This window comes from Sceloporus occidentalis, unplaced genomic scaffold (assembly GCF_023333645.1).
Source record: "Sceloporus occidentalis isolate IW3139 unplaced genomic scaffold, rSceOcc1.0.p SCAF_7, whole genome shotgun sequence".
Lineage (NCBI taxonomy): Eukaryota > Metazoa > Chordata > Lepidosauria > Squamata > Phrynosomatidae > Sceloporus > Sceloporus occidentalis.
Genome location: NW_028316987.1, coordinates 93,094,904 through 93,122,588, shown reverse-complemented (window position 1 = coordinate 93,122,588; position 27,685 = coordinate 93,094,904). Strand labels below are relative to the sequence as shown.

Sequence of the window (27,685 nt, the reverse complement as noted above, 5' to 3'; positions counted from 1 at the left end):
GCAGAAGGAGAGGAAGGCCACATGTCTGATGGATAGACTCAGTCAAGGAAGTCAGGGGCATGAATCAGCAAGACTTAGCAGTGGATGATAGAATATTGGAGATGTTTCATCCACAGGGTCGCCATGAGTCGAGGTTGACTTGAGAGCAGATAACAACAGAAGATGCATAGTATCATCTCTAGCGAGACTGCAACCAAGCAGATGCACACCACATCCAGGAACATCCATTAGGTTTAGGGTAAGATCATACACAGGCAGATGCAAATATCCTCTGGCTCCCATCCAGGTATCAAGGCTGGTTCTGCCATTAGGCAGAGTGAAGCAACTGGCAACAGATACAGAGGGGAGAGGAGCAGGAGTTAACGTAAACCGTTGCAAACACAACAAAGACCAAGCACATGAATGGGTCTGAAGTTATTTAAACCAACTTTAATTATTTTTTTAAAGAAAAAAGCAAAGCACCATTTCTGAGAAAGGTTTATATCTCACTGAGCAATAGGGATGTAAATCTTCATTTATCTTGTTCACACATGCAAGAGCAGAAAGATACTGAAAGTCTTCTCCCTCCCGTCCCCGGGTGAGATTACATGTTCATGCCGTTTTGATAACTTGTTGCACTTTGGGACTCTTAAGAGGGCATTTTATATTTTTGGGGGGTGGCACTGCTGGTGCAAAAACATGTGAAATATTTTTCCAGGAAAAAAATCTTATGGCCGGAACACTGCGAGTGACGTGTGCATTTATAAGTGTGGCTTTGTTGTTGTGTGCCTTCAAGTCATTTCCAATTTAAGGCAACCTTCTCATGGGGTTTTCATGGCAAACTTTGTTCACAAGGGGTTCACCCTTGCCTTCCTCTGAGGCTAAGAGAGTGAGAGTTGCCCAAAATCACCAGTGGGTTTCTATGGCTGAGCAAGGATTCAAATCCTATTCTCCTGGAGTCCTAACCTTAACTCTCCACACTGGTGGTCAAGATATATTCTTGTGCATGCCTACATTGTATCATCCAACATTTCAGAAAACTGGGATGCGTAGCAAAGCAACACAGTGCTATAAAGTTGCCTAAAGGTATTAATGAGAACGAACAGGCAAGCTCAGAGAAGTTGCAGCAGTTTGCTTTTGCCTGAGCCAATTGGGAAGGGCAAAATCTCTTCTCCTCTCTCCCTCTTCTAAGTTAACTGAGTCCAAACTACTGTTTGCACTTTGGATTCAGTTTGCAACAACTGAAGTAAGATGGGGATAAAGGGAGAAATTGGAAAGAGGAGGGAGAAACCGGGACATTTTAAAACCAACCAAGAAAGCAGGCTTAAATCAGGCCTATCACTGCCAAACTGGGACAACTGGAGGGTGTGCTGTATCTTTTTTTAGGCAGAGCAAAGGTTTTGGGTTTTTTTAGCCCTTTATGCAACATCTGAAACCTTTCCCCAATGCAGCTGTCACCCCTGAGAGGGGATGTTGTTGCTGCTGTAGCACACAGGGAAAGGATGGAAGGATGCACTTACACAACAATTCCCAAATTTTGATCCTCCAGATGTTTTGGACTGCAGCTCGCAGAAGCCCTAGTCAGCATGGCTAACAGTCAGGAATTCTGGGGAGCTGGAGTCCAAAACATCTGGAGGACCAAATTTTGGGAACTATTGCACTAACATGTTCGCCCCCATCCAAGCTGGTTCCTCATTGTCTACCTTGTCTTCCCATTCCCTTTCATTCCAGCCAGTAAATAGGAATAGCCTATTTCAAGGTTTGATATTTGCAGGGTGCTAAGAGCTAGAGAACTGGTTCTTAACCTGTTGTCCGCTGACCCTCAGGGGGCTGTGATGCACTGGCAAGAGGTGCATGAAGGCTTGGCAGACTGCTCAGCCCATCTCCTCTCTAGTGAAAAAGAAGGATCTTCATTATGGTCATAGACCAACACAGATAAAAAGGGGGATACAGAATAAAAGATGATAAAAATACAGGTTAAAACACCCTTTCAGATTACACAGCTTCAGTATAGTAAGACAAAATTGGTACTAGCCTGCTGTGGAGGTCATTGCCTGGCACATTTTAACCTCAGCTGCACAGAATCCAACAACATTATATGTTGTATCAAGGTTGATGTCTGAAAGCGACAAAGAAATGTAAAATGGAATTGGTGTGCCCTTGTTATTTATTTAATAAGAGGTGAAATAAGGTGGAGGCAGATGCCCCTGTAGCATGAGTGCTGGAGGAATGCATGAGGAGCCTAGACAAAGGCAAGTTGGCTGGCTGGCCTTGCACATTGCCCTTCATTCAGCTCCAGCCAGAATCCGGTGGGAATAAAAAGGAGAAAAGTCTTCTCTCCCCCTCGGTAAATCCGAGGAGGGAAGGTTAAATGGATGGTGTAATTGTCAATGGTTCAGTGATCAGGAATAACGATTATTTTGGTTTTAAATCTTGAGTTAGGTCTTAGGGCTCTTCTGCAACAAAAGACAAAGAAAAGGTTAAGAGCCACTGTGCTAGAAGATAGCCCCTTGCGTCCCCTGCCAAGACATAAGTGGGGTGGACATGATATAGGCAGAACACATAAAATCCAAGCCAATGTTTTGTGCAAAATTTTCACCAACCCAAAATGCAAAGTAATATCTCACAGTGGTTGACATTTTTTTTGCCCTTCAACAGGGTGTCTCAACATATTACGACACCCGTTGTCATTGAGAACACTTGGGAATGTTCTTATAGGTGTAGCAGGCAGTAGGGTGAAGGCATGGGTAAAGCAATGGGATGCAAAATACCTTTGCAAGGCCTGGAACCTATAAGATATTCCCAATCTTGATGTCATTTTTTGGAATCTTCTGGAATGATACTATGTGGTACCTCAAACAGATTTACTGGTCAATGGTACAGTGGGCCAAAGGCTTTCATGGCTGGCATCCATAGCTTTTTGGGGCTATGTGGCCATGTTCTAGAAGAGTTTGTTTCTGACATTTCGCCGGCATCTGTGGCTGGCATCTTCTTTCTCTGATGGGGAAGTATTTTGCCCCTCTGCACTCCCTGTCGGCATCAGAGATCAGACAGTTACAACCACAAACAACATCACTTAGTTTTGTTTCCAGCCAACGAAAGGGAGGGTACACCTTTTTCACATATAACTGGTCCTCCACATTTGCAGCTCTGACTTTTGCAGATTCGATTATTTGTGAATTTGATTTGTATGTTCTCTCTGGGAATCTCTAGTTCTTACAGTTGACCACAGAGTCACACTGTAGGACCTAGAGATTCCTAGAGAAAGCATTTCTCTGGACATCTGTAAATACTCTAGCATGGTTTATTGGTCAACAACTCAATGTGGATTAGAGAGAGTTCTCTCAAGTTAAAAAAAATGTTGTTTTTAATTTGTCATTTTCCCACTTTCACGGGGGTCCTGCAACCTTAACCCCAGTAAATGTGGAGGACCCAATGTACTTAAAACCTGGGGGGGGGGGGGTTCTAAGGGCAAAATAGCCATAGTTTCTATCCATTTCAGATGGGTTTGGTACCAAAGAAATTGACTGCAGAAAAAATGGAAATGGGGACTTGAGTCTTGAGGGCTGTTCTCTCCCTAATCGTGTTACACGTGGAAGAAGGGGAGTGACAAACTGGATCGCCAAACCCTCTCACTTTTGCCTTGCGGATAACCCAGAGATCATAGAAAAGAGAGAAGCCAAGATCATTTAGGATGGCGTCCTGTTTCTCTTGCAAGTTAGAAACAAAAACTGAGTCAGATTACACACGTGAGTGTTAAACCCAGTCTCAACCTATCTTCTGAAATACCTATTTCTTAAGCCGCTTCTTTAATTTTTTAAAAAAGTATCAGATTTTAAATCCGCCCCTCCCATCTCCATCCCAGTCCCACCAGTTCTGTACAGAATAAAGTGCTTTATTGTAAATATTTTTCTTTTTCACGTTAAAGGAGAGTCACCGATACACGCCTGTTCTTTTGCTTCTTGGCATACATGGGCCACAGATACTGAATGCTATAATACTAGCAGAAGCCCAAACACGAGTCATTCAGAAAATCAGTTTTGAGGCCGTGTAAAGTTGTTTTCCTCATCTCTGACCACTTCTTTCTAAACTGGTACATGCTACTGAAGTCTCAAGGCAGGAAACTGTACTCCCCAACACTGACCGCTGTTCTTGAACATATTCTTGTCATGGAGGGTCATATTGGGAAACCATCAGTAAGGCTTATTGGGTAAGCCAAACTTTTAACAGGTCAATACGCCTTTCCAACGAGTTCAATATTGTGCCATCTGTCTCAATGTCCCTCTGCTTCGTGGTTTATTGCACTATCTCAACCTTTTATTTTCATCTGAGCCACAACCTTGTTGTCATGTCTCCCTCATTCACGTGTTATGGCTGTTGTTCCAGGGGCCAGCCCTGCTGTAGTCCACATAAACAAATACACACAAACAAAAACATGGTAGAGAGGCAAAGTGGTCTGGATGTCCTAGTTGAAGAGAATAATGCAGGTTTTGGAGGTGGGAGGCATAAAGCGGGGGAACCCCAGAAAGCAAATATCCAATGAAATCCATATACTGTTCACACACAGAGACCTGCAGGCACACCCATGTGCCACTGCTGCTCAGTCTCTGCCCACTTGAATGGGAGCATACATTTTGAAAATGAGCACAGCTGGTTCAATGGTGGCATGCTGGTGGACCGATGGTGCTCAGGAGTTTCGTCAGCTTACAAGAAATTCTAGAATAATGTTTAAGCGTCCTGCTGTGAGAGTGTTATTATAATGGAGTAATAAAGTGCCAAAAAAGGGTAAAATAAGTACATCATCAACATTTTCTTTTTTAAAAGGCCAGATACCTTTTCTCAAGCCAGCTCAAAAGCAGCTAAAGGATGAGAAACAAGGATGGTACATTTCTAGAGGAGCTTGTCTTAGTGCATTAACCTGTGAAAGAGGAATATATAATGGAATTTAAGAAGGATGTAGACCAAGTGTTGGTGTTCAGAATCAGTGACTGTGTGACACAGTCCATGACTGTGTAAAAGGTTCCTAAGCAGAGCATCAAATGCTCCAAGACCTTCCCAGAATGCTTGCATTTCATACCATCACCCTACGATTTCCCATTTCCTCTCAACTCCATGGGTAGATGTTTTTGTATCTCCCTCATTCCTCTCAAGGAATGCTTGGAAATTTGCCTTTTAAAAAATAATTCCTTCCTATTCTTTGTTACAGAGTTTGGAAAGGATGGTGTTGCAGTTACAAATCCCAACAGTAGAGGGGCAAGTAACTTGTCACATTTCTTCCTGCGCTGCTCACTACCTTTCTGCAACTTTTTTGAGACCTAAAACCCCTTAGGACTGGTAAGAGAATGCCACAGAATTTGGAAATTGTATCTCAAAATACCTTTTTAATAGTAACTTTTGAAAAGAACTAAGGAACTACCATCTGTGATATCAATAAAGTAGCTCCGCTCTCGCACACTGCATTGCTTTTAAAATCTAATTTTGTTGCACTTATTATTACCAAAGGAATAACAAGTTAGCAGGTACTGGCATTACTTATTGGCAAGGGGAAACCATGAAGCCACAATGATCTCTTCCAAGCTTTTCAGCTCGGGCAGAAAACCCTTTCCTCCAGGCTCCAAAGGAAATGCATTCCTCTTCCATTCTATTCCTGAAATGCTTGGCAGGACAGGTTAGGAAACCATTAGACAAGATCTTTGAGATATCTCTAGAGGACAAAGAACAGTTGCAGCACTTGGTCTACACCCTTCCATGGATGAACAGAGCAGAACGTTAGTTTTGTATCTTACGTAATTTGAGCACGAAAGGTGACGCGTGAGCTCTGGCTGCTCCCACTCAGGGCTGAAAACCTCCAGCCCTTCAAGCAGAAAACAAACCATTAATCCCATTCAAAACAACCACACCCCAGAATCTAAGTGATTTCCCTTCCAACGGTCAGTAATGTTCAAGACTGACACCGACTGGGCACTTACTGAATTACAGAGCAGTTTCCTGTGCACCCACAACAGACTGATGCAAGGCTTAGTTATTCAAGTTCACTCTGCTGCCTGGAAAGAGAGGAGGCGGTGGTGGTAAGAGGGGAGGAGGGGGGATGCTCTGAGCATGAGCATGCATGAGTGGCAAAGGGAGTGTGTGGGAATGTGGCGTTGAGTGGAGTGGAGCTCCGGCCGTCAAGTGAGGTGAGTTGGTGCTCTGAGGAGTTGCCAGATCCATGGAATTCGCGTCGCTATTGCTGCCAAGATCTGAGGCCAGAGGGTTGCTGACCCGGAAGCATTTCTCCTTGTGGGCCTTGAGCATGTTGGAGAATCGAAAGCGCTGGCCACAGACATCACATGGGTAGGGTTTCTCTCCTGTATGGGTACGGCGGTGTCGCTTCATGTTGGGACGGCTGGTGAAGCTTTTCCCACAGATCTCACAGATGTATGGCTTTTCCCCTGGGGAAAACAAAAGATAATCATGATGATAAGCTTTATTTCTATCTTAGGGCATTAGGGAGCACTGATATCATGTGACTGTCAACTGTGCAACTGCCTGAACAGTGGTGTTTCACACCTGGGGACTAGCACGATTGTGAGGTCATTGATGGGTTCCCCCTGTCAATGAAAAAGGGACAGGTCAGGGACAGAGCAGCTATGGTTGGAGACGGCACTGTGCAATCAGTTTCACTAAAGCCACTTTTTCCCTGGTGTAATCGCGGTTTAAAAGCCATGTGTAGTAATCTATTTAGTCTCTGCTGCTGCTGCAGCTACAAAAAAAAATCTCCCAGAATTCAAGGGATGTTTTGAAAAAATATTATGTATATATATGTACATATGTTATGTTTTGAGTGTCTTTTTTTTAAAAAAAAAAATCATTTTTTTAAAAATGAAGTTGAAGTGGAATCTCTTTTCTGGTACCTTGAATCCATTCCTCCAGGTTCTCATCTCTGGAGCAGCTCTTACTGTCAGGAAGTTCCTCCTAATGTTAAGGTGGAACATTTCCCCTGCAGCTTGTATTCATTGTTCTGTGTCCAAGTCTCTTGAGCAACAGAAAACAAGCTTGCTCCATCTTCAACATGATGTCCCTTCAAATATATAAACGTGGCTATCATGTCCTCTCTTAACCTTCTCTTCTCCAGGCTAAACACACCCAGCTTCATAAGCCACTCCTCATAAAGAATGGATTCTAGACCTTTCACCTGAAGGGGCAAACACTGGGAGGTGTTAAACTGGGAGCCCCAAAACCTCAACTGGGAGAATATGTTGGACCCCAGTGTAAATCTTATCAAAATAATTGACCACGTTCCAAGTAAAAGAGCTGATGGCGACTGTGAGAAAGGAGGGAGGAAAACCAGCTGCACAATAGGACCTGTACCTGTGTGCGTTTTCATGTGCTCATCAAAGTACTGCTTCATGTTGAAGTCCTTGCCGCACCACTGGCACATAAACTGCTTGTGGCCGATGTGGATGCTCATGTGGGAACGGAGCTGGTATTTGTACTGAAAACGCTCATTGCAGTTCTGGAATGAGAAAGAGGAAGAATAAAATAAATACAGCAGAAAAAGGGAGACAGAATGACGCATGAGAGTGTATCATGAATCCTCCTGGGTCAAACCAAAGGTCTGTCTAGTCCAGTACACCAGGTGACCAGAGGTTCTCTTTTTCCAAAACATGTCAACCTTCTACATTTCAACCTTCTGTCCTGAAAGAATTCAAAAATAGCCTCCATTTTGAACATGACTAAGAGGTCCTTTGAGCAGCACCACATTTGGTGTTCCCTTTCAGAAATTCCTCTACTTGGCAACCTGTCTTCACTGCAAATAGAGAAATAGGATGGATCCTTCTAAAGTTTTTACCTTGGAGCAGCAGCAGACAAGACTCACACCCAGAGCTCAGAGTGTTTTTGTTTCTTGGAAGGGAAAAGCACAGCAAATGTGTTATGCAAACGGTTGCTTGAAAACACAGTACAAATGTTGGAAAAGGGTTTTCCTTAATTTCAGCACAATGGACAAATGAAAGGAATAATTTAAATGCACATTCAGTCAAGGGTTTGTTGCAAATAAAGTACAATTTTAAGCCATTTGTCTTGCTCAGAGTTCTACAAGTATATTGCAAGCCAACTAGGCTACTGCTTTTACAACTCCTGCTGTATGGCGGCATCTACACTGCAAAATCAATGCAGTTTGGCACTGGTTTAACTGGCATGGCTCAATGCCATGGAGTTCTGGGCTTTGTCATTTTGTGAGATATTTAACCTTCTTTGTCAGAAAAAAGGCCTCTCCTGGGCATAAGCTGGCCCACGGCAGCCCAAAAAACCATGGTGGAAATCACTGTGTCATTTTGGTATACAACAGTTTATTTTTGGGGGGAGGATCCTGGGACATCAAACACAGCCTTGGAGGGGGGGGGTCTATACTTTTCCCACCATGCTTTAGTGGAAATGGTGGAGGGAAATGAAAGAGAAATGGTAGGACACCATGTTAGAATGTAACCGTCAGTGGTACATATGGCACAAAACGGCAGAATAAACCGAACAAAATACAGGTCAGTCAATCCATTTTCCAATACAGCCGTCCCTCTACATTTGTGGCTTTGACTTCTGCAGATTTGATTATTCACAGATTTCATTAATATATTCTCTCTAGGAATCTCTAGGTCTTCCAGCATGATTCTGCCAGATGTTAATCACAGACTCAAGATGGAGGACTTAGAGATTCCTAGAGGAAACATTTCTCTAGATATTTGTTGTAGCTCCTCCAGTGTAATTCTATGGTCAATGTCTGCTGGATTTTGGCCAAAGAGTTGCGCTGGAGGACCTTCAGATTCCTAGAGAGGCGTTCTCTCAGAATTTTAAAAAAGTGTTTTTTTTATTTTTGTGGGGTTTTCCCCCCCACTTTCACGGGAGTCCTGCAACCCTAACCCTAGTGAATGTGGAAGGCCTGCTATACCATCAGCTCTCCATATCCAAAGAAGGATTCCAGGCAGTGAATCCATGCATTCAGTCATCCAGAGCTTGCCATTTTATATAAGGAGCACCATTATACTATGCCACTATATTTAATGGGATTTTAGAATCAATGGATTTTGGTCCTGCAACCAAATTCCAGTGGATACCAAGGGCCCATTGTAGTTACTCTTTTGGATGTCAAAATCAGTGAATATGGAGAGCCCACTATACTGTGCTCAGAGGGACACTGGATACCAGAAGGATTTTAGAGCCGAATTAGACACAATGCCATTTGCACCATCAGCTATTGCTTGAACTTAAAAAAATAAACAAGTTGGCACATATGATGATGTCTCCAATCCAGATCAGAAACAAAATGGGAAATAAAGGATGATACCTTGAGACCAAGTTCCAATCCTGGGTTCTGGGCTGCTAGTTACTTTTTGTTAGGAAGTCATCCGTGCCTTTGCTAATTGGGTGAAGGAGGAAAGGCATCATTTGACCCTTAGGAAAGAAAGGATGCTTAGTCTCACCTCACATTTAAATGGCTTCTCCCCTGAGTGCTGGAGAGAATGCACCTTCAGCGACATGCTTCGCTTGAATGACTTCCCGCAGGTTTCACAGGTGAAGGGCATGTCCTTGGTATGCGCTAAAGAGCAAGGAAAGAGGAACAGGGGTTACTGTCTAAAGCTGGATAAGAAAGTCCAGAACACACCGTTTCAACTGCATTGGCAAGAGGACATAAATCTGAACACTTTTGCCATTTGACTAGCAGACTCAGGAAGGAGGATGTGTTAGAAATTTTCTCTCCAGCACTCTAACCCTCTGTATGTGGGGAGATTTATCTGAAATTTAGAAATGGGCAACTAGTCAAGATCCTTCTTTTGCAATCAAACTGGACAATCCAGCAAGCACAGTCCTGTTGCAGTTATGACCAGGCAGCACAGCAAAAAGGAAATTTAGGGTGAAGATTAGTTGCAAATTTGCTAGAGCAACCAAGTCCCGGATCAACCTTTCTGAACTGGTAGTGTACATTATCCTGATTGGAGTTTGGGCAATGCCAGGGGTTGAGTGATGTTGTTAACTGGGGTGGTCTGTCAAGACTTTACACAATTGTAACCACGGAGTGCTTAATGATTTGCCACTCGGAGTTCACCGATAAAGCAAAGCAACAACCTCTGGCAGTTCTCTCCTCTCCTTGCTCCTTCTAAGGGTGCACCTACACTGCAGAAATAATGCAGTCTGACACTTTTAAGTGCTGTAGATCCATCCTATGGAACCCTGGGATTTGTAGTTTGACAAATTGTTTAGCCTTCTCTGCCCAAGAGTGCTGGTGCCTCACAAAACTACAAATCTTAGGATTCTGTATGATGGAGCTATAGCAGCTAAAGTGGTGTCAAACTGCATTATGTCTACAATGTAGATGCACCCTGGGCCTCAAATTAGTGAGTAATCTGGTACTGCTCAATAGCTGCCCTGCTCAGATCTTGCAAACTTAGGACTGTGGCTTCATTGACTGAATCAATACACCTGCTCCTCAGTTTTCCTTTTCTTCTATTGCTTTTTGTTTCAACCAAGGGTTATCATCTTTCCCAACTACAACTCACCTTACTAAATTATATATGTAGTAACTTTAACACAATCTAATTCACAACCAAAACCATAAATATTTGGAAAGAAAAAGAGAAAGAGAAAACTAAAAAAGAGACACAGAAAGCAAAATACAGGTACATATATAATGAAAACTAGTCCATAATACTAAAACTCTGAAGACTAACTAACTAAAACACTGAAGACTAACTAATTAACATGCAGAAGACTAACTAGCTAAACACAAAAGGACTCTGATCTCCCGCATCCAGACTGTTGGGGGGGGGGGGAGTAAAGGAAAAACAAAATATATTATTTTACCATTACAATTACAACTAGATAACTAGATAATCCTGCTAAAATTACTACAGGTTAAGTCTCCCTTATCCAGAATTCTGATATTCAAAATATTCAGAAAATTCTTTCTTCATGGATGGCTGAGATAGCGACATCTTTGCTTTCTGATTCAGTATACAAACTTTGTTCCATGAACAAAATCATTTTAAAATATTGCACAAAAATGCCATCAATCTATGTGTATAAGGTGTGTGCGAAACATATATGAATTTTATGTCCAGCAACTTGGGGTCCTATCTCTAAGATATCTCATTATGTTTATAAATACAGGTATTCTGATTTTTTTTAAAAAAATGTAAAATCCAAAACATTTCTAGTCCCAAGTATTTCAGATGAGGGAGACTCAACCTGTATAAGCAAGTCTTTTTTCTCTCTCTCCAGATTACAGGGTGGGCATAGCCACAAATTATTTCACCGTCAGACTTCTTACTGCTCAAAAAGTCTATAACCCATTTCCTATCTATCTATCTATCTATCTATCTATCTATCTATCTATCCATCCATCCATCCATCCATGTACATACCTATCTCTTCAGATGGTTTGCCCTTTAAAGCCCATGTTGGTGTTGCAACTTGGGACAACTCACTAAATTGTTTAAAATGGCCCATAATAGCTGGGGCTGATGGGAACTAAGAGTCTAAAACATCTGGCAGGCAGGATATCTATCCTTGCACTAAGCACATCCCTGCCTGTCCCTTTATGTCACTCACCAACCATGTGTTTCCGCACATGCGCCATGGTGTAGAATTTCTTATCGCAGATCTCACAGGAGAACTTCTTTTCCGCATAGCCATGGACGATCTTGTTGTGCTCGTGGAGGGACCAGAGCTTCTTAAAGGCTTTCCCGCACGTTATGCACTGCAAAGAAATCATGCCCACAAACCATTATGGAGGAAGGAAGTGTCCACTAAAACTTGCAACATGTCCCCCTGACCCCAGCAACAGTTCCCAGACACTTTGCTTGGATGGGACGACGGTACATCAAGTTTTAATTCTGAAATTAAATTTCCTGGACCTTTTTTTAAAATAAAAACTACACTGTGAGACACACCAGTGCTTCTTTGCTATGCTCTGAACACATGCACACCTTTTCCCTCTTTTTTTTAATAAAAGGACGGATTGCCTTTTCACATACAATCAGGTTCCTTTGGGGAACATTTACTTCAACTGGACAGGACTAGGTTGGCAACTGTCACCCAGAGAATGTTTCCTTCAGCCACCCCTAAACTGTGGAATGACTTGCCAGGAGATATTTGATAGCTAGGCATGCTGTCTGAATTTTTAAAAATTATAATTACAGGAAAAGAGGTTCCATCTCAACCTTAGGAAGAATGTCCTGACAGTAAGAGCTGTTCAACAGTGGAAGATGTTAGATTTTTGTGGGTTTTTCAGGCTATGTGGCCATGTTCTACAAGAGTTTCTTCCTGATGTTTCGTCAGCATCTGTGGCTGGCTTCTTCAGAAGATGCCAGCCACACCTTTCTCTGAAGATGCCAGCCACAGATGCTGGTGAAATGTCAGGAAGAAACTCTTCTAGAACATGGCCACATAGCCTGAAAAGCCCACAATAATCTATGGATGCCGGCCATGAAAGCCTTCGACTTCACAGTGGAAGACGTTTCTTCGGAGAGTGGTGGCATCTCCTTCTTTGGAGGTCTGGAGAGTCATCTGTCAGGGGTACTTCGATTGTGTCTTCCTGCATGGCAGAATGGGGTTGGAGTGGATGGCCCTTGGAGGTCTCTTCCAACTCTATGATTCTATGGTTCTGGTATTAAAGGCAGCATAGTGTAGTGGTTTGAATGTTGGACCACAACTCTGGAGACCAGGATCTGATTCCCCCCTTGGTCATGGAAACCCACTTAAGCGATCCTAAGGCGAACCTATCATGGGGTTTTCTTGACAAGATTTATTCAGAGAAGGTTTGCCATTGCTTTCCCCTGAGGCTAAGAGAATATGATTTTCCCAAGGTCACCCAGGGGCCTTCATGGCCAAGCTGGATTCGAACCAAGGTCTCCAGAGTTGTAGCCCAGCACTAAACCACTGTGCCATGCTGGCACTCACATTTTTTGTTCTACTGATTTCAGCTGCTGATCAACACAAAACACTCAATACTCAACACTCAAACTACCCACTTTGACTGCAATTCTGCTTCCTGCCACTAACTGGCATTGCTGCAAAAGGCAAAGCCACACTTGGAAGTTGTGAGCCAAGAGGAAGACAAATTCCTTCTCGGAAAACTCTTGTAACATTCAGATCAGCCCAGCAAGAGCCCCCCAGGATATCAGTCTGGGGTGAGAGGACTCAGTTCTCCCAATGGTACATAACCCTCTCCAAAGTCAGCCCATTTCAATGCACAACCATCAACCAAAACAGGTTGACTCTCCCTTATCCAGAATCCCAAAACCCAAAATAATCCAAAATCCAAAATTGTCCACATTGGTGAGCTGAGATAGTGACATCTTGGCCTTCTGATGATTCTGTTTAATGCACAAAATTATTTAAAATACTGTGCATAAAATGACCTTCAGGCTACATGTATAAGAGTGTATATGAAACATAAATGAATTTCACATCTGTGGTTTTGGATTTTGGAGATTTTGCATTTCCAAATGAAGAACACTCGACCTGTATACTCAACCCACTTTGTTGTCCTTCCATCGGCAAACTAGGACATTTTTATTCACTCAGGCTTTTAAAACAGAAAGCCTTTAAAGAATGGGCTGGGATGTGCTGTATTGTTGTAAAATGTACTATTTTAAAGCACTTTTATCTTTTTTTAAATGTATTTTATTCTTTTAATGAGTGATCAGTTTTAATATTGTGATAGTTTAATTCCATTTTAATGTATGTTTTTAACTGTGCTATTCTTTTAAGCTGTAAACTGCTCCAAATCCCAGTTGGGGGAGGGAGCAGGATGATGATGCTGATGCTGATTCTGATAATCATCATTAATAATAATAATAATTAGACAGGGATCCATGGTAACTACATAGAACTTCCATGTTCTGCAGCAGTGTATCTCTACATACCAGTTGTGGGGGAACACAGGTGGGAGTGTGTCCCTATGATCATTTTTGAGGGCTTCTAAGAAGTTTTCTGGTTGGCTGTTTTGGGAAATGGGTTACTGAACAAGATGGCTCTTTCTTCCAACTCTAGCCTTAGGGGCTAGAAACATGCTTATTAAAAAAAAACACCAAGTTATTTGCTTGAAACCAAAGCAATATCATTGCATGCAATATTAAAGTTGGTGTGAACACTATGTAATTACATATGGGTCTCCACCCGGCCCTATTAACAAAACACCGTAATGAGCTAGAGGAAAGTTTAAGTGAAATTACTTGATGGCCTGCTGCTTGCTATATGATCAAAGTTGGTGCTACAGATCTACAGAGGATAGCTTTAGATTTCACATTTTGCCCCTTGTACCAAGGCAACTGGGTACTTCTGAGGAAGCAGAACCCACAATGGAGCAGATTGAAGCAAGACCTTCATGCTATTCTCAGCAGCAATTCTCTATAATCCCTCTCCATACATTGCTCCGGTAGCTTTTGGACGGAGGAATGCCAGAGATTAGTATTCTCCAAATCAGCAGCCTGGAAGTATGTAGGACTACAGCTTCCATCATTCCTATCAATAACATTGACAAGGAAGATGCAGACACATGGAGAGCAGCAAATTGAGGAAGGCTGGCCTGGGACTTGCTCCTTCCAGAGTGTAGACAGTGGTCATTAGAATGAGGCTTCTTATCTGCTATAGCCAGGCAAAGTTCCAGATGCACCATTACCCTCAAGGCTTGCGGAAGTTCTTGTCTTACAAGACACCTCCCAGAAGGCTACAGGACTTGGCTAGGGCTTTGAGAGTTGTTGTCCACAAAAGTAACTTTTCCCAGCCCTGGGTGAACTGCAACCAGGCTACTCGGACAGTGAAAGAAAAACCTGCTGCCCTCCTTTCTAGTAACACACAGCACCCCACTCACACTCCCAGTGGCAGCAGCATCACTAGGGCTGGAGTTACTCAGTGTGGTAACTTATGGTGTCACCTCCGTTGACCTCCTCTAAATACCACACCATACACAGAATAGAATCATAGACTCCGAGAGTTGGAAGAGACCCCAATGGCCATTAAATGCAACCTGCCATGTTGGAATACACAATCCAAGCCCCCCCCCCCCAACAGATGGTCATTAAGCCTCTCTTTAAAAACCTCCAAAGACAGAGACCTCACCACTCTTTGAGGCAGCATCTTCCACTCAGTTATTACCATCAGGAACTTCTTCCTAATGTTGAGGTGGAACATGAAGTTCCATCTCTCTTGTAGTTTGAATCCATTGCTCTGTGTTCTAGTACAAACTTGTTCCATTTTCAGCATATGATCTTTTAAAATATTTACACAAGGCTATCGTATCACTAATTAAATTTCTTAGCATTCTTAGATTTTTTTTAAAAAAACTAATGTTACTCCTAAATTGTAATTCCTGTATATCACTGGATGCAATGGTACTAGTTGTGATGTAAACAGCCACCAAATTAGAATTACTGTATATACTCGACTATAAGTTGACCTCATGTACAGTGCACCCGCGTTATACACGGGCACACTATATGCAGCTTTGAGCATACACTCAAAGCCATGCGGGAGCACACAGGGCGCACAGGGCAGCACTTCCCATTTGCATGAATGGGGTGCGCTTCCATGGCGTGCACCCCACATGCCACCGCTGCGCCACCGCAGGCGTTTGAATGGGGCTTGAGCATCCGTGTTTTTTCTTTTACGTGGGGGGGCCCGGCACAGATCCCCCGCGTAAGAGAAGGGCGGACTGTATAAGTTGACAGCAGGTTTAGGGGCCAAACTTATAAATTTTGATATGACCTGTAGATAAGTCGAGGGGAAAACCTAGGGGCATGTAACAAAAGATCTAAAGGATGAAGCAAAGGAAAGCAATGCCAAAGAACTTACAAAATTCCATCAAACATAACTGTTTGTGCTCATACTAAAGGTTGGATGGATGAGAGAACAGAACGGAATCAGTGCTTCCAGGACAGATTATGCTCTTGCCTTTCACCAGGGGATTCCTCCCTTTTTAAAATAAGAGTTAAAGTACAGAACGTACATTGACCCGTGGACAAGTTGATCCAGGTTTTCGAAGTCATTTTTTGACTAAAATTTCTAGATTTATACATGAGTATATCAGCACACTTTTAAGTTGCAATATCATACAATATCATACACGCAACCAAAATGTATTTACATGTACCTAGTTTCAGGTGGTTAAAGTGAAAATTTGGTAAAGTGTGCTCAAAGGAAATTTTAAAATAATTATTTTTTTAAAAAAATAAATTTATAATTTTAATATTTAGTTTTAAAAAAAATCCCAAGGCCTCCCTTTTTTTCTCCCATTGAGCTTTGCCCCACTCACACCATCTCTTCCACTGAGCTCCAGTGTTTTAAAGGGATGCAGACAAACATTACAGCCTGTTTCCACCAAAAGGCAGATGTTTGGGAACCAGTGGTGTCACCCACCATTAGAGTGCGCCCTGTACCCCCTAGAGACACCCCTGCCCAGTGGTGACAGATGGCATCTCAGTGGGGAACCAATGCACCAGCCATGATGGGGGCAGAGGAGGCCTCACCTGGATGTTCTTCTCACAATCCGTCTGGTGGTGCAACAGCAGCTCGCTCTCCAGCAGAAACCTCTTGCCACACTTGTCACAGATCTGCATGCGGCTGTGCGTGACATTCATGTGCTTCTCCAGGTACCAGCGGTTGTTGAAAACCCGTGGGCACTTCTGGCAGGGGTAGTGCTGCTTCTCCTCCAGCTTGACCTTCTGGCTGTCTTGCTCCTTCAACTTCTCCCTGCCTCTTTGGTCTTCTCCTTCCTCCTCAGCTTCCTCCTCCTCCTCTTCCTCCTCCTCTTCTTCCAGCACCACTGCAATGGTGGCCATCTCCTGGGATTGGGAGGACACAGCCATCTTGGTGGCTTTGGCTGACTTACTGCTGGACTTGTGAGTGACCCCCAACTTCTCCGTTTTCATCTCAGCCATTGTTTCCTCAGTCTCTTCATCTTCTTCCTCCTCCTCTTCCTCCTCTGTAGTCTCTTCCACATCTTCCTCTTCTGTGTGCTCTTCCTCCTCTTCTTCCTCCTCTGCTTCAGGTTCCTCATCCTCACCCCCTTTCCCGTTTTCCTCCTTTCCACCCTCCTTGGCACCATGCCCTTCCTCTTCAGGATGTTCAATCACTGTGGTAACAGTCGCCACTTGGTTGGCACCTGTGGGTTTTCCCTCCATCCCCTTCGAGACATTGAGGGTCTGGTTGTTGAGGTTGACTTCTACAATGATCTGTTCACCATGGTTGTAAGAACCACGACCATCTAGATCCACCTCGGATTCTTCACCTTCCATTTTGCAAATGTTAGGGCCACCCTCTGTCTCCTCCTTGTAATACTTCTTCCCAGCTATGGCCGAGAGGTTCTGGTTGCCTCCCTGTGTGGTGCCGTCCTCCACCCTCACTGAATAAGGGTCATTCCCTTCCCGAGCATAGATCTTGGGGTGAGGAGAATCCATCTCTTGCTTGATGTCACAGTAGTACTGAGACGGGACGCTTTTGCCGCAGGTGTCCGGTGGCAATGCCATATTGCTTGCCATGGCCAAGCTGAGAGAGCGGGTGCTGATGAGCTCCTGGCAAGAGGAAGCAATGTTGCTCATCTGCAAGACAGCCGCAGTGCTCAGGACGTCTTGGACGTTCAACACGTTGACCAAGAGCTTGGAGGTGTAGATGAAGTTCAGGATCTGCTGGAGACCTTGGGAAGTCAAGGCCTCCAGGGAAAGCTCCACTCGCTGGAGCTGCTTGTTCCGGGTGAAGAGTGAGTGGAAAAATGGGCTATAGGCAGCAAGGACACCCTTGTGGGCTGGGAAGACACTCTTCTGTTGCACTAGCACAATGTCAATGTCACACAGGTCTGGTTGAAAGAGGCGCTGCTCATTCAGTCTGTCCATCAAACAGGTGAAGTGGAGAGCTACATCCTCCACCAAGGAGTACTCGGCCGTTGGGTAGTCAGTCGTCTTTTCAACTATCAGCTGTCAGGAAAAAAGCAGGAGGAGAATGAAAAAAAGAAAGATGAAGAAAAACTGTATGAAAACTCAAGTCCTGTCTTCTTCTTCCTCAAACGGCCTAAGCTTGATCAACTTAAGACTCTGCTTCCTAACCTATATCCACTCATGCCATTTAAGACACACCGGGGAAAATCTGCTCCATGGCTTGTACATATTTTTAATAAAAAAAATCCAAAATGCAAAGCTTGATTTTTGTAATTTTAAATAAGGGATATCATTTTATAGTGGGCTGGGGTTTCGCCACAGGACCCCACCATGGATACCAAAATCTGTGGATGCTCAAGTCCCATTAAATACAATAGTGTAGTAAAATGGTGTCCCTTATATAAAATGGCAAAATAAAGGTTTGCTTTTTGGATTTTTAAATATCCAAAAAAGCTGGGAAGAAGCCATGGATGACTGAATCTGTGGGTGTAAAGATCTGTGCATACAAAGGGCCAACTATACTATGCCATTATATATAATGGGACTTCAGCATCTACAGATTTTGGTATCCATGGAAGGGAAGTCCTGGAACCAAACCCCAGCAAATACCAAGGGCCCAATATACTCTGAGGATTCCTCTTCACTTTCTCTTTTAGTAAACAACTTCTCTTGTGACTAAAATGGTGCAAGAACAAAAATATGCTCCAAATGCACCCCCTACACCACATAGAGGCAGAGTACTAGCAAAATGTAGTGCTTTGAGCATTGGACTACAACTCTGGAGACCAGGGTTTGATTCCCAGCTCAACCATGTAAACCTACTGGGTAGCCTTGGGCACCTGGCTGAATGAAACTACATGTGAAAGGGATCTAGGAATCCAAGTAGACCACAAGTTGAACATGAGTGAACAGTGTGATGCGGCAGCTAAAAAGGCCAATGCTATTTTAGGCTGCATCAATAGAAGTATAGTGTCTAGATCAAGAGAAGTAATAGTGCCACTGTATTCTGCTCTGGTCAGGCCCCACCTAGAATATTGTGTCCAGTTCTGGGTGCCACAATTCAGAAAGGACATTGAGAAACTGGAGCGTGTCCAAAGGAGGGCGACAAAAATGGTGAAGGGTCTGGAAACCATGCCCTATGAGGAATGACTTAGGGAGCTGGGGATGTTTAGCCTGGAGAAAAGAAGGTTAAGAGGTGATATGATAGTCCTGTTTAAATATTTGAAAGGATGTCATGTTGAAGAGGGAGCAAGCTTGTTTTCTGCTGCCCCAGAGAACAGGACCCGGAACAATGGATGCAAGCTACAGGAAAAGAGATTCCACCTGAACATTAGGAGGAACTTCCTGACAGTAAGGGCTGTTCGACAGTGGAATGCACTCCCTCGGAGTGTAGTGGAGTCTCCTTCCTTGGAGGTCTTTAAACAGAGGCTGGATGGCCATCTGTCAGGGATGCTTTGATTTGGATTTCCTGCATGGCAGGGGGTTGGACTGGATGGCCCTAGTGGTCTCTTCCAACTCTACGATTCTATGATTCTATGATTCTATGAACTCACATGCTCTCAGCCACAGGGAAAGGCAATGGCGAACCTCTTCTGAAGGAATCTTACCAAGGAAACCCTATAATAGGTTTGCTTTAGGGTTACCATAAATTGGAAACTACATGTACATGTAGTGTGAGTAAACAAAATCCCCAGGGCTTTAATAACAAGCCATGTTTTAACTTGATGTCAGGAAGAATGGAGCATTGGTGTCAATCAGACCCCTAAATGGAAAGGTTCAGTAAAATGCAACAAAACAATACAGGCAAGAAGTAGTAAAAGGCATACAATCTGGAGAACCTGAGGAGAACGGTTAAGGGACTTTGGAGATGTCTCATCCACAGGGTCGTCATGACTCGATATCAATTCAAGAACAATTAACAACAATTAACAACCAACTCCATTCACAACCTGAAACACATAACAATTTCAAAAAAATGATGGCAGATGTTTAATCCAGAATTGGCAAAGCAAGGAACTTCTGCTTCTAACAACCCCAACATATATCTAGGGTAAGGCAAAGAACACTCACAGCCAAAGTGTAATATGAAAGAAAAAGAGCACAAAAAGCACTGACCTTCACAAGGAAAGCCTGGTAGCTATCACTCAGAAGTTCCTTGCACATCTCCAGCAAGGTAATGGCAACCCATTAAAATTGTGACTCATTTGCAAGGTTAAGATTGCTCATTAAGATGAGTTAAAGCACACTGGCTGGTAGTTGCTTCCCCCCATCAGTTGTTGTTTTACTTTTTTAAACTGCCAGGGGCAAAGTATCACCTTCAAAACTTCTGAGTCACATTTGAAGAGGCTTTCTAGTAGCAACCCAGCCACTGGAAAGAATAGCCGCCTCTTTACTCCGAGAGAGATGAAAAGGTTCTTTGATGAAGTGCAGGGAATTGGCTCAAGGAGGAGGAAGGAAGGAACCCTTTTGAGGTTTCAAAACAAGTAGCAGCAACAGTAAACCTGAGAAAGTAAAGGAGGCCTGATATGCACCTTAGGCTGGATCTACAGTAGCAAAAACAATTCCATACCCACTTTGATTTTGGTGCTGTTGAAACATACAACATATGGCCATTTTCACAGTGAATGTGTTTCGTTTAGGTTGTAATGCAATCTAGGAAAAACTCACTTTTTATTCTGCAGTTTCAGGAGAAAAAAGACTTTTCCTGGGGGTTTTTTTTGCAACATGTGTCTTGCCAGATTGCTGTGGCATCAGGGTGTGTATTGGGTAGCTGGGGGGCAGGACAGACTAGTGAGTGGCATCCCCCAGCCAGTAAGCATTTCAGCATTTTTTTGCTCCTTCACAGTGGATCCTATGTGCATGTCTGAGCATGCTTTAACAAATCAAGCCAACAGAAAGCAAAGAAATTTTACTCAAGATTTATTTCAGCAGAAACTCAACTAACATGGGTCCCCCGTATGTGCACCTTAGTATTGTTGACAGCTAAATCATAATCTGCTAAAGGGCTGGTGTGGCCAACCTGCTCTAATATCACAGCAGCAGGAGGCAGAATAGTCTTTGGTTGCTACTGGTTGACCTACTCTAATATCATAATGAAAACCATTGCATTGTCTTCATGCTGAGATGGCAGCAGACTCCAGCTCAAAACGCTATGTGTTCAAATTATAGTGGGGGCAGATTTCTGCCTGGGTGGAGGAAACTCTTACTTAGCGCATTGGCAAGGCACAGGGCACTCCAGCAATCCCTGACATTTCTGGTAAAATTGTTAAGGCACCAGTTCTGATGATCGGAAAATAAGAAGATTGGCAATTCAAGGCTAAGTGCTGCATGATGGGGTGAGCTCCTATCACTAGTCCTAGCTTCTGCCAACCTAGCAGTTCAAAAGCATGCAAATGCAAATAGATTGATAGGTACCACTTCTCATTAGGAAGGTAACAGCGTTCGGTGAAGTCATGTTGGACACATGACCACCAGAGCAGTCGTCGGACAACATTGGCTCTTTGGCTTATAAACAGAGATGAGCACTGCCCCATACAGTCAGTTACGACTAGACATTCATGTCAAGGGGACTCCTTTTACTTTTTTAGAGGACGATGGGAAAGAGATTTTATCTGAATGGAGCTCCTGAGAACTGTTGCCAGTCAAGGTAGACAATATTCGACCAGATATATGAACAATTTGACAAGGTATAAGTTAATCTTCTAGGAGAAGAATAGTAAAAAGGCAAACTAGAGGATGAAACCAAAGGTGGATATGAAGCCAGGAGCTTCAGAAAAGAAAACCAAGTACATCTTGGGTGTGTGTGTGTGTGTGTGTGTTGTGGTAGATAGTAAGCTTGAATGACTCCACAGCCACTGTGAAGGCTGACTACAAATATTTGAACAAAGCAGATGAGGTTTTTGCATCAAGCCAAGTTTTTGGAATTCTAGGCATCCAGAGGAAATGACAAAAGTCCAAAGCGCTGCAGAAGAGTGACTACTGCAGAAGAGGCATCCACAGAAGTCTAGAGGTGAAGAGGACAAGTAAAGAGAGGTGTGGAAACAGGAGAGGCAGATGCCAAGAGCAAGATTCTAAATACCCGACAGAATTATAAATCCCAGTATTCCATAAAGTGGGGTCTTGGCACTTAAAGTGGCAGTTAAAATGGCATCAAAGTACTGTGTATTGTGAAAATTATCTAAGACTGGTGGGTCTGTGAGCTGGTTAAGAGCCATGAAAACAAGTCAAGCAAAGATGGCAAGATCAGCTTATTTTTGCACAATGTTTTGCATTTTTCCTAGACATTGTGACTGGCAACAGAAGCCTGACCTGATGGCTAGAGAGTCCTCCTGCTGCCCCTTCGTCAGATGCTGCAGACTGCAATATTTCCTGCCCACTGAATACTGATTATCAAAAGGGCTAGAAAGTTGTATATAATGCTTTTTATTTAGCACACCCAATATAATTTCAGGAGCTTAAATCTGCAAATGGGATCACGTTCCTGCTTCAAGAAGGCAACTGAATCATCCAGTGGTAATTCAACCAAGCTTTGCTCTAAGTAGCTGTCTCCAAAGAATGGTCTTACAAACTCAATGTTGGAATGATAACGCCAGAGTCTTAATTACAAAGATAAGCCCTAAACTGCATTCTGAGCTTCTTCTAAGAATACGAACAAATGATGGAACAATCTGGAGCGGGTGGGTTTTGGCTTCCCTTTCTTGCTAGCAGCTGCTCACAAAAAAAATATCATTGCATAATCTGACCCTGATCCAAGTTCTCTCCCTCGATATGGCAAGCTATGCTTTTCCTCCCTTCTTCCTCGGTCTCTCTCCCTTCTCTCCAACTTGCTTCATCAGCTAACATTTTGCGGCTGGCCTCTACAGAGACAAGACCTAGGGAATCATGAACAGCTCAGACTAGTGACAGAGAACTAGATTTACGTTTTTAATGATTTGTGGACTGGAGCAGGGACAGATGGGCAATGGGAGAAGAGAGAAACCAAGAAACCTGATTAAATCAGATTGGGATGGGGGAGCTGGGAGGGAAAATAGGAATTATTAAAGCTGTTTGTTGAAAGTGCAGTTGGCTGTCAGTACATATTATGAAACAGGGCACAGTAACAGAAGCCTAGCCGCAAGGACACCACCAGTACACGAAAGATTGCTACCAGCCAAACTGACATGCCTTGGTTCCTAAAAGCAAACTCAGGTGAGTGAGGGTGCTGGTCAGGCAGCTTGGCCAACATCATGAGGCATCAGTCATAATGGAAGACCTTTGTTCTGTTCCAGATGCCTCAGCTCTAGATAACACTAGATGTTCTAGATGTCTCAACTCCTCCCCTAAAAAATGTCTACAGTAATCAGGCCAAGATGCAGTTTTGTCCAGTTCTCTTATTTCCAGCAGTGGTCATCACCTTATATGATTGCTCAGTACTTATGCACAGAGAAGGTTTCTCAACCTGGTACCCTTCAGATACGTTTCCTAAACTGGTGACTTTCAGATGTTTGATCACATCTCCCAAAATCCAGGTTGGAAAACACAGACCCCGGCTTCTCATCATACAACTCCATCATTCATCTTATGCTTACAGTCAGAAGCTTTCACGTCATTTTAGTAACCAACAGCAAACTCTCTGTGGTTCATAGGTAATACAAATTAGACTATAAAGTCATCCAGTCCAGTTTTCTGACTAGCAGTGATTAACTAACATCCCAAGCAGGGGTCTTCTCCAGCACCACAACTGGAGCCTTTAGAACTGGAACGCCTGGGCGTGAACTTGGAAACTCCTGCAGGCAAAGAAGATGTACAACTATAAGTCCCAATGGCCTCAAGTTACCGGTCCTCATTTCAGAGGGCAAGCTGTAGATAAATTAGTCATACCTATGTCTACTGAACAGCTAATCCATTTAAAGGAAATGACTGATTGTGTTCCATGGGAAGGTATTTGTGAAGCTAGACCTGGTCCCCATTAAAGTAAATCAATGCTAACCCTATTTAGTTGTTATCACAGCTGGCACATAAGCATAGAATCATAGAATCGTAGAGTTGGAAGAGACCACTAGGGCCATCCAGTCCAACCCCCTGCCATGCAGGAAATCCAATTCAAAGCATCCCTGACAGATGGCCATCCAGCCTCTGTTTAAAGACCTCCAAGGAAGGAGACTCTATCACCCTCCGAGGGAGTGCATTCCACTGTCGAACAGCCCTTACTGTCAGGAAGTTCCTCCTAATGTTGAGGTGGAATCTCTTTTCCTGTAGCTTGCATCCATTGTTCCGGGTCCTGTTCTCTGGAGCAGCAGAAAACAAGCTTGCTCCCTCTTCAATATGACATCCTTTCAAATATTTAAACAGGGCTATCATATCACCTCTTAACCTTCTTTTCTCCAGGCTAAACATCCCCAGCTCCCTAAGTCGTTCCTCATAGGGCATGGTTTCCAGACCCTTCACCATTTTTGTCGCCCTCCTTTGGACACGCTCCAGTTTCTCAATGTCCTTTCTGAATTGTGGTGCCCAGAACTGGACACAATATTCTAGGTGGGGCCTGACCAGAGCAGAATACAGTGGCACTATTACTTCTCTTGATCTAGACACTATGCTTCTATTGATGCAGCCTAAAATAGCATTGGCCTTCAGGAATGATTTCTGTGCATGCACTCTAGGGTTCAATTCCCAGCTCAGCCATGAATCCCACTGGGTGACTTTGAACATGTCATTCAGCCTCGGGGGAAAGTCAACCTCTTCTTCTGAACAAAATCTAGCCAAGAAAACACCACAATTGGTTTGTCTTAGGGTCAACATAAGTTGGAAACAACTTGAAGGCACACAACAACAACATTATATGGCTCTGAACCAGAGATGCTGAGAGAGAATCCACCAGTTCTTTACATGCATGGTTTTATCATGTGTTTTTCCCCCCAAAGAAAGGGCCCAGCTGATCATTTCTCTGAGGCAGTGAGGAATGGCGGCCGAGAAACCCATGACAAAATTTGTCACAGCCATAGGATGCCCAGTCCTAGCAGTGTCCTGGCAGTGCCGCCTTAGTCTATTATCGGAGGCATTCAAGGTCACTTCGGTCCTGCCCATCCTCCCAGTTTTATTCCCAGAGAGGGCCATTGTCAGAAATGAACAGCTGCCTGGAGTGACAGAAGTGCAAACTCCACTAATTGATGCAACGGTTACAAGCTGGGAAGCTAAATCGCCTCTTCTTCCCTCCACAAGATACTGCCTTCCCACCAGCCTTCACCTCATTCCATGCATGCATTTCCAAATTCAGCTCTTCCTCAGAAAAACCCTGGAGAAATCCCTTCTTACTGAGAAGGGACATCAGGCAAGATATGCAAAAACCCTTCCCAGTTAATGTCCAAAGGAGTTTTTCCCAAGCTCAGCAAAAACATCACTCCACGTTCTGCAAGTCATTTATCAGAAAGAGAGCTTGGAAAAAAAGGTCAACGTTTTTGGACTTGGCCACTCAAATTCAAGACCAAGAAAAGGTGACACACATTCTGCACATAACAGGCATGGTGCCAGTGTGGCATAGTGGTTTGAATGTTGGATTACAACTCTGGAGACCAGGGTTCAATTCCTCGCTCGGCTATGAAACCCATTGGGTGACCTTGGGAAAGTCACACACTCTCAGCATCAAAAGATGGCAATGGCAAACCTCCCCTGAACAATTCATGCCAAGAAAAACCTGTGATAGGGTCGCCATAAGTCAGAAACAACTTAAAGGCACACAACAACAACAACAAAGCCAATAAAGCAACTCTGCCTAAAATTTACTTATTTCGCATGTTTTGGCCAGAGAGAGAGAGAGAGAGAGAGAAAGAGAGACCAGAGCCATGGAGGGTAGTGATGCTGAAAATATTAATTCCAATAATTGTTGGGGCAACACTATTTGTGAATGTATTTAAAATCCAAAAATATTTATGGTAGAGAGAAAAAAGAACAAAGGCCGCTTAAATTGACCCTGGGAAATTCATCGCACAGACATACACACGAATGCACACACACACAAACACACCTTTCTTCTCACATGTATTGAGGACTAGAAACTTGCCTTGTATATTGTTGTTTGCTTTTTAAAGGTAAAAGTTGGGATTCTCATAAAGCGGAACGCCATCCTTGATTACCATTGCCAATCTCAAAAGATACAGACTCACATATCATTCAAATTCCAAATCCTTTCTGGGATCAATACAGATCCCTGGGATTATAGTAAACCACCAAGCCTTTATAAGTAGATCACTAAACATCCACTTGGTTAACCAGTACGCTTGCACTAGCCTCTTACAATAGAGGATGAAGGCTTAATTCTCAGACATAGCTATCACTTTTCTCTCATGATAAACCATCTTTGCAAGTACAGCTTGAGTCTCCTTTATCCAGAATTCTGAAATATTCCAAAAACCACAACTTTTTTCATGGGTGGCTGAGACAATGTTTGGCTTTCTGATGGTTCAGTGTACACAAATTTTGGGAACGTCTACAAGTAACTGCATTATGCGAATTGCTGAGGATTTTCACACACTCGCATCACCATTTGTTGTCACTGTCCTGCACAAATTTGTGTCTATCCACCCTCTCCCTGCGAAAAATGTGCAGCCACCCAAATCCATGTGAAGCAGACAGATGGCCACACATTTGATAATGCACATACTCATGAACAGTTGTTGTGTGCTTTCAGGTCGTTTCCGGCTTATGGTGACCCTAAGGCAAACTTATCATGGCGTTTTCTTGGCAAGATTGGTTCAGAGGAGATTTGTCATTGCCTTCCCCTGGGGTTGAGAGAGTGTGATTTGCCCAAAATTACCCAATGGGTTTCATGGCCCAGCAGGGAATCGAACCCTGGTCTCCAGTGTTGTAGCCCAATGCTCAAACCACTATGCCATGCTACTTGTGAATATTCTGGTAAAAACCTTGAAGCCTTTCCTCCCAGAGTTTATAGAGTGTTCCCAGGTAACCACAAAATGCTCAAATTCCTCCAAATCACATGTGGTGGGAACACATTGTATTCAAATAGGAGGAGGAACATTTTAGTCATTAAGATTTCCATGCGTAAAATTATTACAAATATTACACAAAATGCATTCAAGCTATGTGTAGAAGGTACATATGAAAAAGAAATGAATGTTGTGTTTAGACTTGGGCCCCATCTCCAATATATCTCATTATATACCTATATGCAAATACAAGTATTCCAAAATCCAAAACATTTCTGGGCCCAAGCTTCAGGGAGACTCAACCTGTATGGGCACAGCTACTGTATTCTAAGGAAAAATGATAGTTTAGGCACAGGGGTATCAACACTAACCAAAACCACCATGTTTACACGTGGCTCTCATGACAGAAGGTCCAGAAGAGGCCAGACCATGGAGACCCTTGTTTTTTGGATCAGTAGATTGGTAAATCTGGGACCCTTCTCACACTACACAATTATAATGCTATGATGCCACTTTAACTGCCATGGTCCCATCCCATGAAATCATGGGATTTGTAGTCCAGGGAGGGGCATTCAGGATTCTTAGCCAGAGAGCTCAAGTGCCTCACCAAACTATAAATTCCACGATGGAACGACAGCAGTTAAAGTGAAATTAAAGTGGAAAATCCAAAATGCTCCAAAATCCAAAACTCTTCTCATGGGTGGCAGAGAAGGGACTCATTTGCTTTCTGATGATTCAGTGTATGCAAACTTTGTTTCATGCACAAAATTATTTAAAAGATGGCATAAAACTGCCTACAGGGTATGTGTGTAAAAGGTGCATTGTTGTTGTGTGCCTTCAAGTCACTTTCAACTCATGGCAACTGCAAGGCAAACTTATCAAAGG

The 27,685-nt window shown here is 43.3% G+C and overlaps 1 protein-coding gene across 2 annotated transcripts in view; it reads right to left on the bottom strand.

The window, feature by feature from the left end:
• Window positions 1–3,853: 3,853 nt before the first annotated feature.
• Window positions 3,854–27,685, bottom strand: part of LOC149310111 (zinc finger and BTB domain-containing protein 47-like) — a 38,976-nt gene continuing 15,144 nt past the window's right edge. The window contains exons 1-6 of one of the 2 annotated variants that reach the window (XM_089533734.1): window positions 19,998–20,062; window positions 16,479–17,921; window positions 11,560–11,707; window positions 9,435–9,550; window positions 7,330–7,474; window positions 3,854–6,410 (exon numbers count right to left, since the gene is read on the bottom strand). In XM_089533734.1, coding sequence (XP_089389860.1) covers window positions 5,998–6,410; window positions 7,330–7,474; window positions 9,435–9,550; window positions 11,560–11,707; window positions 16,479–17,921; window positions 19,998–20,045 — 2,313 coding nt within the window. In that variant the 5' untranslated portion in view covers window positions 20,046–20,062 and the 3' untranslated portion in view covers window positions 3,854–5,997. Of the gene's footprint in view, window positions 6,411–7,329; window positions 7,475–9,434; window positions 9,551–11,559; window positions 11,708–16,478; window positions 17,922–19,997; window positions 20,063–27,685 lie in introns of those variants that run through there. The other variant, XM_089533735.1, reaches the window with a different exon arrangement.